The sequence below is a fragment of the Callithrix jacchus genome, chromosome 8 (genome assembly GCF_049354715.1).
Source record: "Callithrix jacchus isolate 240 chromosome 8, calJac240_pri, whole genome shotgun sequence".
Lineage (NCBI taxonomy): Eukaryota > Metazoa > Chordata > Mammalia > Primates > Cebidae > Callithrix > Callithrix jacchus.
The window spans coordinates 131,709,282-131,725,279 of NC_133509.1; the positions used below are offsets into that span (position 1 = coordinate 131,709,282).

At 35.7% G+C, this 15,998-nt stretch overlaps 1 protein-coding gene across 10 annotated transcripts in view; it reads left to right on the plus strand.

Moving 5' to 3' along the window:
• The window catches only part of VRK1 (VRK serine/threonine kinase 1), an 87,425-nt gene extending 76,651 nt beyond the window's left edge, over nt 1-10,774 (plus strand). For 2 of the 10 annotated variants that reach the window (XM_009006526.6, XM_002754270.6), the window contains 2 exons: nt 4,027-4,117; nt 9,165-10,774. In XM_009006526.6, coding sequence (XP_009004774.1) covers nt 4,027-4,117; nt 9,165-9,196 — 123 coding nt within the window. In that variant the 3' untranslated portion in view covers nt 9,197-10,774. Of the gene's footprint in view, nt 1-4,026; nt 4,118-5,445; nt 5,523-8,312; nt 9,095-9,164 lie in introns of those variants that run through there. The other 8 variants (XM_009006527.6, XM_035261420.3, XM_078335721.1 and 5 more) reach the window with 7 other exon arrangements.
• Nucleotides 10,775-15,998: the final 5,224 nt, after the last annotated feature.

The window sequence follows — 15,998 nt, forward strand, 5'->3', positions numbered from 1 at the left end:
CTCGAACTCCTCACCTCAAGTGATCTGCCCACAGAGGCCTCCCAAAGTGCTGGGATTATAGGCCTGAGCTACTGTGCTGGGCCTCTAGCAGGATATTTTTAGATTATTTGTCAGATTCATCTGTCTCTTTTTAAGTCATTTATTCATTTCCTAACTCTCCATCTTTTTATTTCTTCTCCTTTTAATTATATTTGACCTTTTTCTGCATTTTCTTAAAACATATCTGTACTTAATGTCCACTTAAATATTAACAGTTTTTGGGAGACTTAGAGGAAGATATGAAATAATCTCTTTATTACAATAATAGTTGAATAGTTACTCTACAGGTGCACATTTGTATGTGTGCACAACACTGTGCCAAGCTCGTTGAGGTTTAGAAAAATGAAGAAAACCATAGTCCTTGCCCTCGGGGAGCATATATAGTAAGAGAGAAATAGAGGAGGTTATGGAAGTAGTTTACATGAAGTACACAAGTGTGTGTACTATAATATAACTCTAGAAAAAATGCATTAAGAACACAGCAACTAGAAACTGCTGTTGCCTGCTGTAAGTTCACATAGGGAGACAGCATAGTTCTGTGGAAAGGAAATTGCAGGAAGAATAAAGAGCTCTGAGTTCAAGTCTTTTTGTCACTACCAGCTGAGAAATGCTGAGCACATTCTCTTTGGTTTTTTTATTTCTATAGCTTCAGTTTTTTTCTGTCTGTATAGTAGATTTTAACTAAATCTATCAGTTTCATAAATATTGTGGTATAATAGCATATGTGCTTTACCTTCATAAAAGATGTGTCTTTTTCTTTTACTTACTGCTGAGTAATATTTTATTTTCAACCATGGTTAGGGAATGTAATAATTTAACCAAATTAATAAAATAAGATTAACTGATTAATGCAGTCACATGGACTGATTAGTGAGGTATTTAAAGTTCTTTATTCTATGACATATGTGCTATATGGAGCATTTTAAAACTTTAGGCCATATAGTCTGAATTTTTAAAGTAAACATCTAGACCTGTCGGAAGGGATGGGCAGAAACCAAGTGACACTGCCTCAGTACTCATCTCTTTTGGAGATAGCCATGAACCTGACTGGCTTTTCTTAGAAGCTGTTGAAAGCATCTAGAGGTGATCTTGTGATGCTTAACTTGGGAAGCAAAGACGTGGTCTTTGGTTTTTGCTTCTGAAGTTTTTTTTCCTCTTTTATATTAAAACAGCTTTAAGCTTATAGCAGGTCTCCAATCAGTGTTTAGACTATTAGGAAATTATCAGTTCAAATGCATCTAGCCTGTTTGTCTTCCTGTTTCTAAATTGGAAGTGAGAAGCGGCTAATTAGCTAAACTTTAGGCTCGCATATCTGAACAACTCAAAAATAGAATGTGTAATATATATGCTAGTGCCCCTTGAAATAAATCTAATTTTTAAAGATATTTTAGTTGTGCTGAATTAAAAGAATATTCTAAGTTTATTTTATAAGTTGCTCTAGTATATCATACAGTGTTTTGGTTTCACATTAAACACAAATAAAGGCACCTGGGAGACCTGATGCAGAATGTGACAAAATCAGAGATTAGCATAGTCACTTTGTGAAGCCATTTTTTCTGTTCAAAAGGAACCAAAATATGCTTTATCTGAAGCCGAAGGATGTTGACAAATAAAATGAAGCATTTGGAAATTTTTAGGAGGAGGATGCTGGCAGCAGATTGCTTAGAATTTTACTCACTGCCTTTTAAAATGAAGAACAGATACTACCAAACTTGAAGCATTTTATTTTGGTTTTTTAATTGGTATGTAGACCACTGGCCCTTTCTATCCAGACTACAGACATTGATGGAAAAGTTGGGCAGGAGTTACCTGGCTGATGTGTGGATTAATGCAGTAGAGTGCTTTACCTAATGCATATTGCCTAAAGCACAGGTGTTTCTTTTGTTGGTTGAATACTGTCTGATTTTCCTTCCTATGTAATTTACCTGCATGGAGACTAAGAAAGCCCCCTTTTATTAAATAAGCTTGAAAACTAGATAAATACACTTAGGCTCTTCGGTAGAATGTATTGGATAGCTAGCTCCCTTTATAATGAGCATTTAAAAATCTGCCCTCCAAAAACTGGAAAATTCATTCTCTGCTGTATGGAAAGCAATATAGCACTGAAATATTCCTCCTTAATTTTGGTCTGAACGAACAAAAGTGTCTGTGTTTATTCCTGCCTAATGCATCACAAATCTGCTGACATGCTAACCTTGGAGTCTTGGCTGGCGTTAATCAGGCCTGTGCACCGGCAGGAAAGATGTACCTAATGCACTCCATCAGTGCAGTTTGCATATGGAAGTTCTCACAGGGGAGCTGCCCTGTGCCAGCTGAGGGTTACCTGCCCACTGCAGTTATTGTATGTAATTATCGAACCAATCTGTTCAGCCCAGCAGGGTTTAGATGGTAATCATGAAGCAACACTTCGGAAAAGAAAGATGTAAGGCATTCTCCCCTTTTCTCATCAGTTATGTGTAGTTATAGCCACTCTCACAGTTATTTTTGAGAGGCAATACCTCCATATACAAATCTGCTAAGTGAATGCCTTTTAAAGTTTTTCAAGGTTTAGTATATGTGAAGCATTTTCTTTAGGAACGTGGTGGGTATCTCTGAGTTCTAATTTTCCACAGCCACCTTAAGAATGTTTTGAAACAGTGGGATTAATTGTAATACATAGATAATAACAGTTCTGACCATTTGGAGGTTTTAAGATAATGTGGCTTGAATAGATTTCAGCTTTCCCATGTAGCTCTCTTTGGAACAGAATCCATGGTTGCCATTAGGAAAAGGAACAATGTGCTGTCAGCAGGTATTATCCTCTTTTCTAGCTGTACACAAAATGGCCTGCAGCAAGGAACCTTCTCAGATGAAGTTTAACTTACTGTTAATTGTTAGAAAATATAAATGAGGACATTCTGTTGCATTGTGAACCTGTGAAATTTGGGCATATCAGATGGTTTTCTAAATGATACAGACTTATTTTAGGCAACCAGGAGAAGCTTTGGATTAAAATTTGGATTTCAACCTGTTTAAATTTGAAACTACACAAGATAAAGTTATATAAAAAATTCAAATTTTGTATTTATTACTAATGTCCCTCTATAATTTTACCTATGTATAGAGATGCTGGAGAATTTAGAAACTTCACACAGAACTGGGTATGTTAAAAATGTGGTATACTGGCAGAAAGTAATAAAATGGAATTGAAGGACCATTTGGGAAGAATGGATGGTGACAGAATATAAGCACTGACTCCTAAATAACACTTCACTAGAAAAATAGGACAGGCCCAAGAGAATATGGGAAATCCAGACGGTTTTTGAGATTTTAGGAGAGCTTTGTACTTTTAGGACTATTCATTTACTGTAAGGTTGATGGCCCTCTTTAACTTTTAATAAAAAGGATGCTAAAAGAGAAACATTTATTACAAGTTTTCCATTATTGATTCATAAATAGAATTTTACCACCGATGTTATGTGGTACAAACACTGATGCAATGTATGGGGCAAGACATATATTTTTCCATTTATTAAATAGATTGTCCTTTCTTCACCTCACCCACATTGTACAATGTGAAGAGTATCATTGGCCTGAGGGTGATAGCGAGTTTGTAAAAAATTTTGTTTTAGAAGAGTTTCTGTATGATCAGTCCTGATGGTTAAAACATAGCTTTCAATAATGAAGTATATAAAGCATGAAAAGTTGGAGGTGGATATAACAAATATTCCTTCCATCTGGGTTAACTGTCTAGCTGAAAGTTCTCTGATTCCCCGTTTCTTTTATCTTTCATCCATTCCTTTAGGTAACCACTATCCTGAAGCTGAGAATATTCTTCCTGTGTATTTTGACACACACACACACACACACACACACACACACACACACCCCTACCCACCCACCCATCTACCCATCTACCCACACACCAATATGTGACAAGTTTGTCGTTTATTTGACTGTCAGACCATATCTCTTTTTCTCTCTCTCTCTTAAATTTTTATATGTAAGAAGCGAAAGAAAGAAATTGAAGAAAGCAAGGAATCTGGTGTTGAAGATATGGAATGCTCAAATACACAGACAGAGGAGCCCATACAGACCCGTAAGTTGAACAGTTTTGCCTAGCGGCTTCCATATGTAAACATACATTTCATTTCCTCTCACTAGATGAGGGGTCAACTATTTCGGTCATGACCTTTTGATTTTATAATAAAATACCATCAGATCTTTAAATGGTATGTATCGCGGTGTCTTTTGTACACAGATTATTTACTCTCCACAATAATTACAAAGTTGAGACTGGAAAGTTTCCTTCATTTTGCAGATTTGGATGGCAGAGCTGCCAGCCATGGTGACGTGTGCCTGTGGTCTCAGTTACTCAGGAGACTGAGGCAGGAGGATCACTTGAGCCAGGAGTTTGAGTCCAGTCTGGGCAACACAGAAACCCCATCTCTAAAATATATATAAATAAAATAAATGACTGAGCTGTCATGAAAGGGTTAGTGATAGAGACCATAACTCTTAACTCTCAGGCTAATATCTTTCCACTTCCTCAAATTGATCCCACATACTCTGGTTATGATAGTGAGTGTCAGGGGTCATACATGGGCTTATTGCAGCTGAGCTGCCTGATTGTTCCTTATAAAGTTTGTCAACTTCTTTTTTTCTGAGCAAGTTAAGAGGAAAGGAATTAAAGCTTTGTGGATGATCACTTTTCAAAGTTCTTAAAGCAAAAAAACAAGGTATGAAGTCATTTCTGAGATGGCTTATAAACTGGCACTGAAGGTACTTCAGTAATGGAGTAGTTCCAGAAATGACATTAGCAAAACCAGCATCTGCAAAGAGCAGAACTGAGTTGGACTTTGGTCTGATATCTTAACTGCCAGCCAGTGTGTTCCAGGATTCACATGATACGATGATGTACTTGACTCAATAAGGAGAGTTATTCAGTGTGGCCCACATTACATTTTGTTTTTTAAAGATTTCTCCTGTCTGCCTTTTTTTGAATGATTTTTTTTTTCATCCTGAAATATTTCTTGGTTTCTAACAGAAAAGACTTATTTTTGATTTTAAAAAAACCTTTTTTTTTTAAAGCATAGGTGCCGTATTGAGTAAGACCAATCTATTTTCCCTTCCTTCTGTTAGTGGCATCAGTGCATGTTTGTGGAAAGCAAAGTGTTCAACTTTCAAAGAGAATCATTTTTGGCCTGATTTTATTACTGTGTTCTTCGTTATGTATTATGATTAGAATATCCTTTGGTTTAATCTGCTTTAACCAAAGAATACTTTAGGTATCTGAAGAGGGAATATATAATTTCACACTGAAGGCGAAAGGTTTTGAAGTCGTCCCTCTCCTTTTTCTGCCGCCATTTTCCATTCGCTACTGTCTTTTTTTCCTTCTTTCCCCTGTCTTGTTCATTTTGTTATTAGGAAGTGAGGAGTCCCAAGGAGCATGGAAGCATGTCTCAGCCAGAGGCTAGCTGCAGCAGCTATGACAGTGAGTGGGAACAAAATTAAGGAGCATTTATAAAGATACAGTAATATTCTTAAAAAACAATCCCTTAAATTTTAAAACTGGCAAGTTTAGTTTTGGTAGATCCTGAATTGTTTTAGTGAGATTGACACTCATTAAGTCTAAGACAGAGTCTCAGCTGCGCATCAGGAAGGCTCATTCCTCTTGACTGCTTGGGCATCATTTGATACCTGAACTTTGCTTAATGAACGTCAAGGGTTTTATTTTGATAGATAAATGCTTTTAAATTCTAGTATAATTATGAAAAATTTTTAACCTAAATTTTTAGTGTAAGGCTGTCTGCTGATGGTTTTTCCCATGAAAAATTTACTTTCCCCCTCCTGTTCATAAAATGGAGACTGCTTTTGTTGGTATTGATTTTGGACCATTCCTGAGGAATCTTTGGAGAAAGCATGACTAGTCAAATATATGAGTATTTTTGTTATCTTATTAATGAGAGAAGAGTAAAGTCATAAATAAGAACAATTCAGTTTGTTTGACATAAGTTAAGAAGATAAAGAATAATCAGATTCACCCTTAATTGTATAAACGCAGAATTGCTTTTCTTAAAATGCTGTTTATTTCCCCCATTACAGTTCACTTTTTTCCCCCTAAAGTACAAGGCAAGTTAAGGTATTTTACTATCAAAATAATAATAAGTGAGAGAAATATTATCTGATGGTAAAATGTTATTGCTTCCAGCAAAAAAAGCCAAGAGTTCATGTAAATATGTATTTTTAAGTTTGTCCATTTAAAGTCACTTGAAGGAGAAGACAAATTATTACATATGATTTTTAAAAAATTTTCCACGATATATAATACAATTCAGTGAATTCTGTGTTTTAGGGCTTTAAGATTTTCTGTCATAAACATGTTTCAAGAATGGTTACCTCTAACAGCAGCCTTAGAAATGTCAGTTTCTTCATTAACAATTTTATTTTCAAACACAATTTGTGATTTACAATATGGTAAGAGATTTTTCTCACTGTGATCTTTCATAATACTGTGCCTAGCAAAATGGGAGCAACTTTCCTTTAATATCTATTTAGACCATTTTAAAAACATGTATAATTTTCTTGATACACCTGAACTCATTTTGAATAGTTGGGGGTCTATTGTGTAAGAACACATTCTGAAAGCTTTCAAAATGTGTATTGTGTAGGTTTTCTCAAATAAAGAGAGGAGGTGATGGGATGGTTTTCAAGAAGAACAGAGGCCTCTAATCCTTTTATTTTTATGCAAGGCATAATTTTTACCAGTTGAGAAAATTTGGTTATTTGCTGCAAGTAATTTTTCCCCTCACAAAATGATAGCCTTTAAAAATCATACATATTCTGGCATTTCAAAATCTTGCCAATATTTTAGAATTGTGCTAAAAATTAGCTAATATAGCCATGATATTTATGGCTGGTGTGCTTTCCCCCTCCTGTTCATAAAATGGAGACTGCTTTGGTTAGTACTGATGTTGGACCATTCCTGAGGAATCTTTGGAGAAAGCATTTTTGACTAGCCAAAAAGTAGATATTTTTAAGGGAACCCTACAAAGAAATTTTCTACCGTTTTTTCCCTACTGCATTACAGAACCGTAGAAGAGCATCCCAAACGTGTATGTTATTTTCCACATATCATATTATTACATTAGTCTTCTCATTGGACCCTTTGCCAGTAGTGTATATTAGGAGAATGGTTAGATTTTAAATTAAAGAGATAAGAAGATTTTTTTCTGTAACCATCAGAATTGATTATTAGGGAAAATATTGAATGGATATTTGCAGCAAGGTACATAGGACTGATTATATCAATTTCAGGCAGTAATACCACTTTTAGTTGCAGTGAGAAACTTTAGATTGACAGAGATAAGCAGCAATGATATTTAATTTCAGAGTGAAAGGGCAAATTAAGACATTAATGAGAATAATGTTATTTAAATATAGCTCTATAGTTGTTACTTTAGTGTTCTTTGGAGTGTGGTTAAAGATTGAAAATGTATTGAAAGGAGATAGAAGTATTGATTATTGACCTTGATTTTGTAATACCCCTTTATGGCCATCTCGCTGTCACAACATTTTCAGTTTTCTGTGCAGAATTAGTTTCAAATTTCTTGAAACAGGCCAGGCGTGGTGGCTCATGCCTGTAATCCCAGCATTTGGGAGGCCAAGAAGGGCAGATCATTTAAGGTCAGGAGTTCCAGACCAGACTGACCAACATGGTGAAACCCCTGTCTCTACTAAAATACAAAAATTAGCCCGGCGTGGTGACAGGCGCCTGTATTCTCAGCTACTCTGGAAGCCAAGGCAGCAGAATCACTTGAACCCGGGAGGCGGAGGTTTCAGTGAGCCAAGATCACGACACTGCACTCCAGCCTGGTGACAGAGCGAAACTCCCTCTCTAACTAACTAGCTAACTAACTAACTGGTTTCTTGAAATAAAAACCTAAAAGTCTATGGTGGGGTATTTTTAATAGAAGGCTATGTTACCGAAATTGAAGAAAAAACTCAAATTTTAAAATCAATCTTAGTACAATATATAGGGTATGTATTATGAGTGGCAGAAAAAAGGCTATTCATATAGTTTGTTGTCATTGAACTGTATGGCGATTATATAGAAACTATATATAATTTGGAAAAATTAAAAATGCTAGTTTTGAAACTGACCTCTATGTTTAAGTAAGTAAACCCATAATCAGAAAACCTTTAGATATATGCGGTAGAATTTTGTTCCACATTCAAAGAATGTTTTGTACTTTTGAGAAAAGAATTAGTGATCTTTTTGTTCTTTTGTGCAGTCATTAATTGTGAGCACCATGCTTTCCCTCACTCCGGTGGCTCTGCTCTTTCCTGGCAGAGCGTAACATGCAACAGTGGGAAGGAAATGGCCCTGCATCTTTTGGCAGTACTAGGGAGCCATGATCAGGCCGACTGCTGCGCCCAGAGGTGGAGCAGGAGTAGTAGGTGGGCTGAAATGTCTTCTTGGTGAGGCAGAATTCCCATGCCCCCAACAGAGAGTCACTGATTTATTCCAAACCAAGAATAGTTAGATAGAAGCTGTCATAAGTGACTTTAGACCAGTATCACATATGATCCTTTTCTAGGAGGCTACTCATTTGGGATCTATATAATTCCTCGTGGAAAAGACATTCCATTTCAGAACATCCCAGTACTCTCCTGCCTAAAGGCTGTAGGTAATAGGCTTTAAAAAGCAACTCATTCCCTTGCTTTTCATAACATGCATGACCTCACCTCTTCCCCCTGAGGAATGAATGCTTATCTATATTGCTAAAGTTTATACGTGTGGAGATAATATTTTAAATTTTACAATAAATGTAAATTTTGGAGTAAATGATTTCAGTATTAGTAAAAATTGGATACATTTTATAAGTCAAAGGATTTTTACATGGCTTAAGACTAGAAGGTAGGTTTCGTCCGCATATTTTTTGACATACTAAAAAATTGACCCAATTTTCTAAGATTTTCAGGGTGTTAGCATTTATACCTTTGTGTGTCAGTTTTATCTTTGCACATCACCAGACTCAATTCGATTTTAAAATGTTAATAACTTTAGGGATATTTATATTTCTGTTCTTTTGCTTTCATAAATTATTGATTAATGATTTAAGTTTCTTTGATTTGTCTTCAAGGTTCAAGAACCACAAAGAGAGTCCAGAAGTAATTCAGATGCTGTGAACCAGCTTCTCTTTTCGTTGCTTTCATTTGACTTTTTTCTCCTTTTCTATTTGAAAGTGTTTTATTTTCATGTGAGTCTTGCGAAGTGGAAATAATAATTAAATACCCCGTGTGTTTGGAAAACAAACTTTTTTATAAAAATAATAATTTGTACAATTTATTAAAGGCTAATTTATGAAATTTCAAAGTCTTCAGGTTGTACTCCCTAAGTTATTCCAAAGGCGTGTGTTTTTGATGTTTTGGAGTACATACATACGAAAATCACTATGACATGCACTTTTCTAATCATTGTACATTTCTCAGAGTGGATAAAAATGTTTGACAAAGTCCTCACTTTTAAGGAAATGCAAAGCTTAAAATAAAAATCTCTTTTGTTTAATACAAATGCACAATATGTTGTAGCCATAAGGTTTGGTTTGTATTGATTTTGTTCTGTTCCAGAATCTTTTATTAAGCACCTGCTGTATGAAACAGGAAGGTACAAAGATGAGAAAGGAATAGGAAATAAAAAGTGGAGTAAGCATATCCATGAGGAAGAAAATCTACAAAGGTGAAAGTTAGATTACATAGGAATTATGTCAGTATGCGAGCTGTGTGACAAGAAAACCAGTGATAAATGATCCAGGGGTGTGTGATTAAACATTGTGTAAAGACTGGCTTCGTCTCAGGAAGTCCTGTGGCTAGAAATTAATATATCTAGTCTATTGTTCATTCACAGGAGTTTATTTTTCTTAAGGTTTCTCTTTCATAGCCTGTAATATTTGTACTGTAAACCAAGTGCTTCGGAGTTTCAGTGATGAGAAATTTTAAGATCTGGAATTTTTTAAGTTTCCTTGGGAACAAAAGCTTGGAATTTTAACATATTTATGAACAATTTCAGGATTCATTCCTCAAATTTTACTTGGTTAGAGAAATTGGGATCGGACTATAGTTTCTGATGGGTGGTATGCCTTACCACTTATAACGTGCACAGTGTGTTCAGAATGTATATGGACATGGTTTCGTTTAAATATTTAAGTATTTTAATATGTATTCATTATACAGCTAGCACATTAAACTGGTGATTTCTCTGCTACTTAGGATAAGCCTAAAGTAGGTATTTCAGTTTATAAAAGCAAGTTGATTTGAGGGAAAAAAATAAATAAATGTACAGGTGGGATATAGACATACCAGAAATTGTCAGGATGGTACCAAGTTTGAGAAACTATGAACCAATGTAAAGACTCTTTCTAACTTCTGGCCCTTTTATGTGGCTATTCAGTTGTCATGTGAAGCATTTATCACCAAAATGGTTAGATACTGAAAACTGCAAAACCTCTGCAGACTTTCCTTTGAAGATTAACCTTTTAATGCCTCCTGAAGTTCTAGAGCTACATATCTTTACAGATTAGAAAATTTGATTTTGGGTAGAGGCTCCTCCTGCTTTCTGTAGAATGTTAGGTTTTAATTCTCATCATTGTTAATGTCCTCAAGTTTATTTGTAACACCTAAATCAACTCTCAAATTCTGTTTTAAACACATTAATGCTTAAAATAGAATAAAACGTGTGTGGTGTGTTTCTGTATATGCCGTAGCGGCCTCATTTTTCAGAACACAAAAACAGCAAAACTTGTTGGTTAAATATTAAGAAAACAAATATTTCCTCACATATTGTTTTAAACAAGTGGTGGCATTTTTTGGATGTTACCATATTGGCAGGGCTACAGAATTGAATGAAAAACTACTAGCCATAGTAACCAGTTTGATTCGTTAGCTACATCCGTCGTTCTGCTATTTTATTCCCTACCTTGTACTGTTTTTTTTCTGTTCCCCTTTTAAGAAATGGTTAAGTAACCATGTCATTCAGTTATTTTTTTCCTTGTCCTTTTCAGTTCTATGTTTAGTATTTTTATTTTGCATTGTTTTTATTTTCTTTCTAATCCCTGTATGGAGTGGATTTGCCATTCTTTGTTCTCCTTTCACAGTCCAACTTGCATATTCTAACGTGTTAGTTCCATTTTCTCCTGCCTTCTCTGCCATTTTCCTTCGGTCCTTACTGAGCTGAGGTTTTTTAGTCTGTTGAGGATCAGCACCACTGCCAGGCTCTTGTCCTTCACACAACAGGATGTATATGTGCTCTACATTTTCTGGAAAGCAACTGATAAGTCTTTGGTAATTGACTAAGCCCTGAAGTGAAATAGCTTCTAGGTGTTCTTTAACAGTGATCTAAGACAAATCAAACACTAATAAGCCAGTTATAAAACCCTGATTATCTCTTTGAATTACTAAATTACGTGTGCATATAAAGACCCAGCTGCACAGCAATAAATTGCTGGAAATATAAATAATTTATTTGTATTTGTGTAGGGCGATATATATGTCCACAGTTGAACATTATATGTTGTTTATTCTTTAAAATTTTATTTTAATGCTCTATATTTTTGGATTATAGGAGTGTATTAATAATACATGGCCATCTAAAATAGTTTAGAATACACAGAAAAGTATCAATAGACAAACCAGCCATAATACTACCACCCACAGGCAACCACTATTAATGTTTTGACACATTTTCTTCTGGCCATTTTCATGTTTTTTTATCTTTAAATAGTTATACTTCATATACAACTTTATATTCTGCTTTTAAGAGTTAATGTTAAATACTTTCTGTATTATACTTCATGAATATAACTTCTGTGTTTTCTCAGCTTTTTTAATGAATTTCTGATACTTTCATGACCATTTTCATAATATTGTTTCCAGTATTGGTATATTATAAACTATTTTTGAACAAAATTAGGCAGAAGTCTTCGTTGACATATATGAATATTCTTAGATTTTCAAAAGGGAACCACTGAGTCAAAGACATTGAAATGGGAAGTTGTGGATGCATATTATTAAATTGCTTTGCAAAAATCTGTCTGTTAACACTTTGCCCAGTAGGTCTGAGTGCCCAGCCTACATTTTTGTCATTTTTGAGAAATATAGACTGAAAGTTTGTGTCCCCTGCATTGTTTCTGTGTTTAAGCCTAACCCCTAAGATAATGGTCTTTGGAGGTGGGTCTTTGGGAGATGATTAGGTCATGAGGGTGAAACCTTCATGAATGGGATTCATGCCTTTATAAGAAGAGACAGGAGAGAGATGATGCCTGTCCCTGTCATGTGACCATCTGCAAACCAGGAAGATGGTCCTCGCCAGGAATAGAATCTGGCAGAAAATCTATTTCTCAGCCTCCAGAACTGTGTGAAATAAATGTTTGCTATTTAAGCCACCCAGACTAACACATTGTTTTTTTTTTTTATACTTTGATAAGGTAAATTTTCTTTTTTATTGCTAGTGCACCCAAACCTTTATTTGTAAACTAATCCCTCTTTTCTTTTTTATGTGTTGGTATGTACTGTTTATACAGTAATGACCTTAACTCTTTGCCACTTTTGTTGCCGACTTTTCCCCATTTATTTTTTGTGTATATTTTTAATTTTTATGAAGTTTAGCTTTTATGGCTTTAATCTATTGATCTTTCATTGTGATTTCTGCGACTGTTTTAAAATATTTTTCGTCCAGAAATTAGAAATATTTACCATGACTTTCTCTAGGCTTTTTTGTTTTAATGCTTCTAAATTTTCAATCCAAATGAAATGTAGTTTGGTATATGTGTGCTATGAGGTGAGGATCACGAAGATTTTTTTTCTAAGCAGCTAGCCAGTAGCTTCAGTACAATTTGTTAAATAAATGATCTCTCCCACCCCTCCTCCACCCTGGTTTGTGATGCCTGCTTTATTATATACTCTTGTTTCTAGACTATCTGTTCAATTTCATTGATCTGTCTGTTCTTATGCCAGCACCACACTGACTTAATTAATGCCATTTTACTTATTTATTCTAATTTATCACTCAAGCCACATTAACAGAAATCAAAATTCACTTATGATCCTGCCCCCACTACAGAAATCTAACTCTTATCCTTTGGCTGTGTTAGTCCTGTTTTCACGCCTGCTTAATTTTTTAGTTATAACAGTTGCATGGATAAAAATTTGTAGTTTTTTAAAGTTCCACAGGTTATTCTCTAATCTTCCAATTTATTAAGTTCTGATGCAGAAAGTACAAGTCACACTAAAGAATTAATATTATAAAAGGGTCTTGATATGCAGATAGCCTCATACACTATATTAGTAATGGTATGTAGTCTATTGCTGACCAGATCGTTTAGACAACTCTATCACTTGTGTGTTACACAAAATGCTTACTATTTCCACTGTACTGAGGATGTGTTTATACATAGAGTGGTGAGTTTATTATGGCATAGCATTTTGCAACTTATGAATAGCATTCTTGCGTTTGTGTAGTTTGGCTTGTCCTGAAGTTCCCAGTAAAATTTCTGCATTGAGAAAATTCAGTTTCATTTGTAAACCACTACAAGTGATCTTCAGGAAACCCTCTTCTTTAACTCAGTTAGGTTCTGAGGTGTCAGCAGTGTGAGTGGAGAAGATAATATAATCTTTGTGCCTGGGATGCAGCAGGGAGGAGTGAATCCCGAGTATGGGGAGAGGGTGAAAGAGTAGTCTGAATGCTATTTCCACTTTCCTGTGTGTTGCCTTTCTGCTTCTGATATAGAAGCCAGTGAAAAGTCATCACGGATATTTAAAATGAACACCTTATAACACCTGGGCAACAATTTCTTTAAAAGTGGAAAAATTGCTATATTCAATATTCTCTCTGGCCTTTACACAAAAATTGTAGTTCAGAAATTCGTGGTGGTCCTTGGTATAATTCTCAGATGTGAGAAAGATCCCTACACACTTGTAGACTTTCCCCATAAGGGACCAATATGTGTTAGTACTTAAAGTACAGCTACTGAAGAGTCTGCTAAGCTTGGGAGACTGGAAAGATACAGGACAGTATATTGTATTTCAGGGAAAGTTACAACTGGGAAGTGATACTATTCGATTGCCTGGTGAAGAGAGAAGAACTTCTTGAACTTTTCTAGGTAGAGAAATGTTCCTTCAAGGTTCTTAGGAAGACCTTTGATGTGGACATTGTAATTCTCCCTACTCCTTCCCCCGCCCAAACCACAAACATCCTAACTTTGTTCTCCTGTCTTCATTTATTTCATTAGCTATTATAGAACATATTGGTGCAAACGTGAGTTTAACTGGAGGAGTAATATGTACATCCCTATCTGCGTATCACTGTAATTGCAGGAGTACATGATTCAGTCCCTGTGTGCCTCCCACCCCAAGTTTCTAGTCCAGAAATCCTTGGCAGGTAATTAAAGTTATGGCAAAGTATTAGGTTGCTGCAAAAGTGTGGTTTTTGCTATTTAAAAATGTAGTGTACCCTAGCATTCATAATTTAAAGTAGGGTCATTTAGACATTTCTTAAGATATGAGTACAGTTGCAATGGGTTTTTCTTTTCTTTTTAAAGTTTCTAACTAGACTTTTGAAAGACAAGCAGTCTGTATTCCAGGTGCTGCAGCCCCAAAATAAGTCTTTGATATGTCATGCAAAGTGTTCAGAAAGCAAAGGTGGTTGAAATTACATCAAAATGGTTTCCAAGGCCCTGTCTGTTCCTGTAGAGGTCAGAGAAACCACGGCCTGCAAAAACACAATTTGAGGTCAAGAATCCAAAACACCTGCTGTTCCCAATGAACTGTGTGATGCACATAGAAAGTGTTTGGAAGGGAGGGTCAAGCTAAGTGAACAGTCGTGATAATACCTGGTTGGTCTTGTAGCAGCAAAATTGAGGGGAAATATGAAAGTTTAAAAAAAATTCTTTTTTTGGTGTTATTGTTGATATCCCTATTTGAATGTGAAGTCCCTAACACAAAGAAGCAAGCTGCCTTTAGACTGCATTTACTGCTCTTGATGACTCCAGTTGTGTGTAAATATTAGAAAACAGCAGGGTCCTGCATTCCAAGAATCACTTGAGCAGTGCCACGAAGACAAGTGTCCTTACTGGTATTGTAGTCATACTCCCAAGCTCTCCTGCTGTTTCTAATCTGTGCGCACAGCCGTGAAAAAACTGGACTGACATTTACAGGCACAGCAGGGAGACACTTGACTAGGGAATGTTAAAGACTACAGTACCTCCAATTCAAAGTGGCCACCACACATGATAAATCTTCACAGGAGAGCCCGTCTGCACTTCAGCTGATGCCATAATGAGGGTATCTATAATGAAGCCAAAAGCAGAACTTTTTTTTCTCTAAACTCAACTTTTTAGCAGGTATTTATTGTTGTCTTTTTTAGACCTAAATATCTAAAGGAAAATCGAATTCTGCATAGGTGGCGGATCTATTCCTTTGAAGCTGTGCTTTTTGGAAGGTCTGTTTCCTTCTATCCTTACTGTTCAGTCCTTACTAGGGCTTTGCCGGAATGTTCCTTAGTGAAAGAGCATTTACTCATCTCAACAGAAATAACGTTTCCTGGAATCTTCTCTAACTGGCATGTAAAAGAGGGTCAGTCGCTTTCTGCCTTGAGTTTGGCAGATCTGATTCCCTGCTTTGTCCCAGGGAGCTGCCAGATTCGTATGCCGTAATACCAGTAATGCAATTAGGTTTGCTGCGCATTGTCTGGTTGACTTCTCGGTTAAGAGTTTCTTTCCCTATGGGAATAAGACTAGACAGACTGTCATTTGCTATTACTAATTCTGCTTAGCATTATCACTGGAGCTTTTTTTTGTAATTAGCTATCTTAGTTGGCTCTTAAATTTTAATAGCCAATTGAAGCTACGTTTTAGCCAAGTTCCATATCTAAATTGCATTCAGTCCATTAACAAAGTTGGTTAAAAGGCTATTAAAACAAAAGC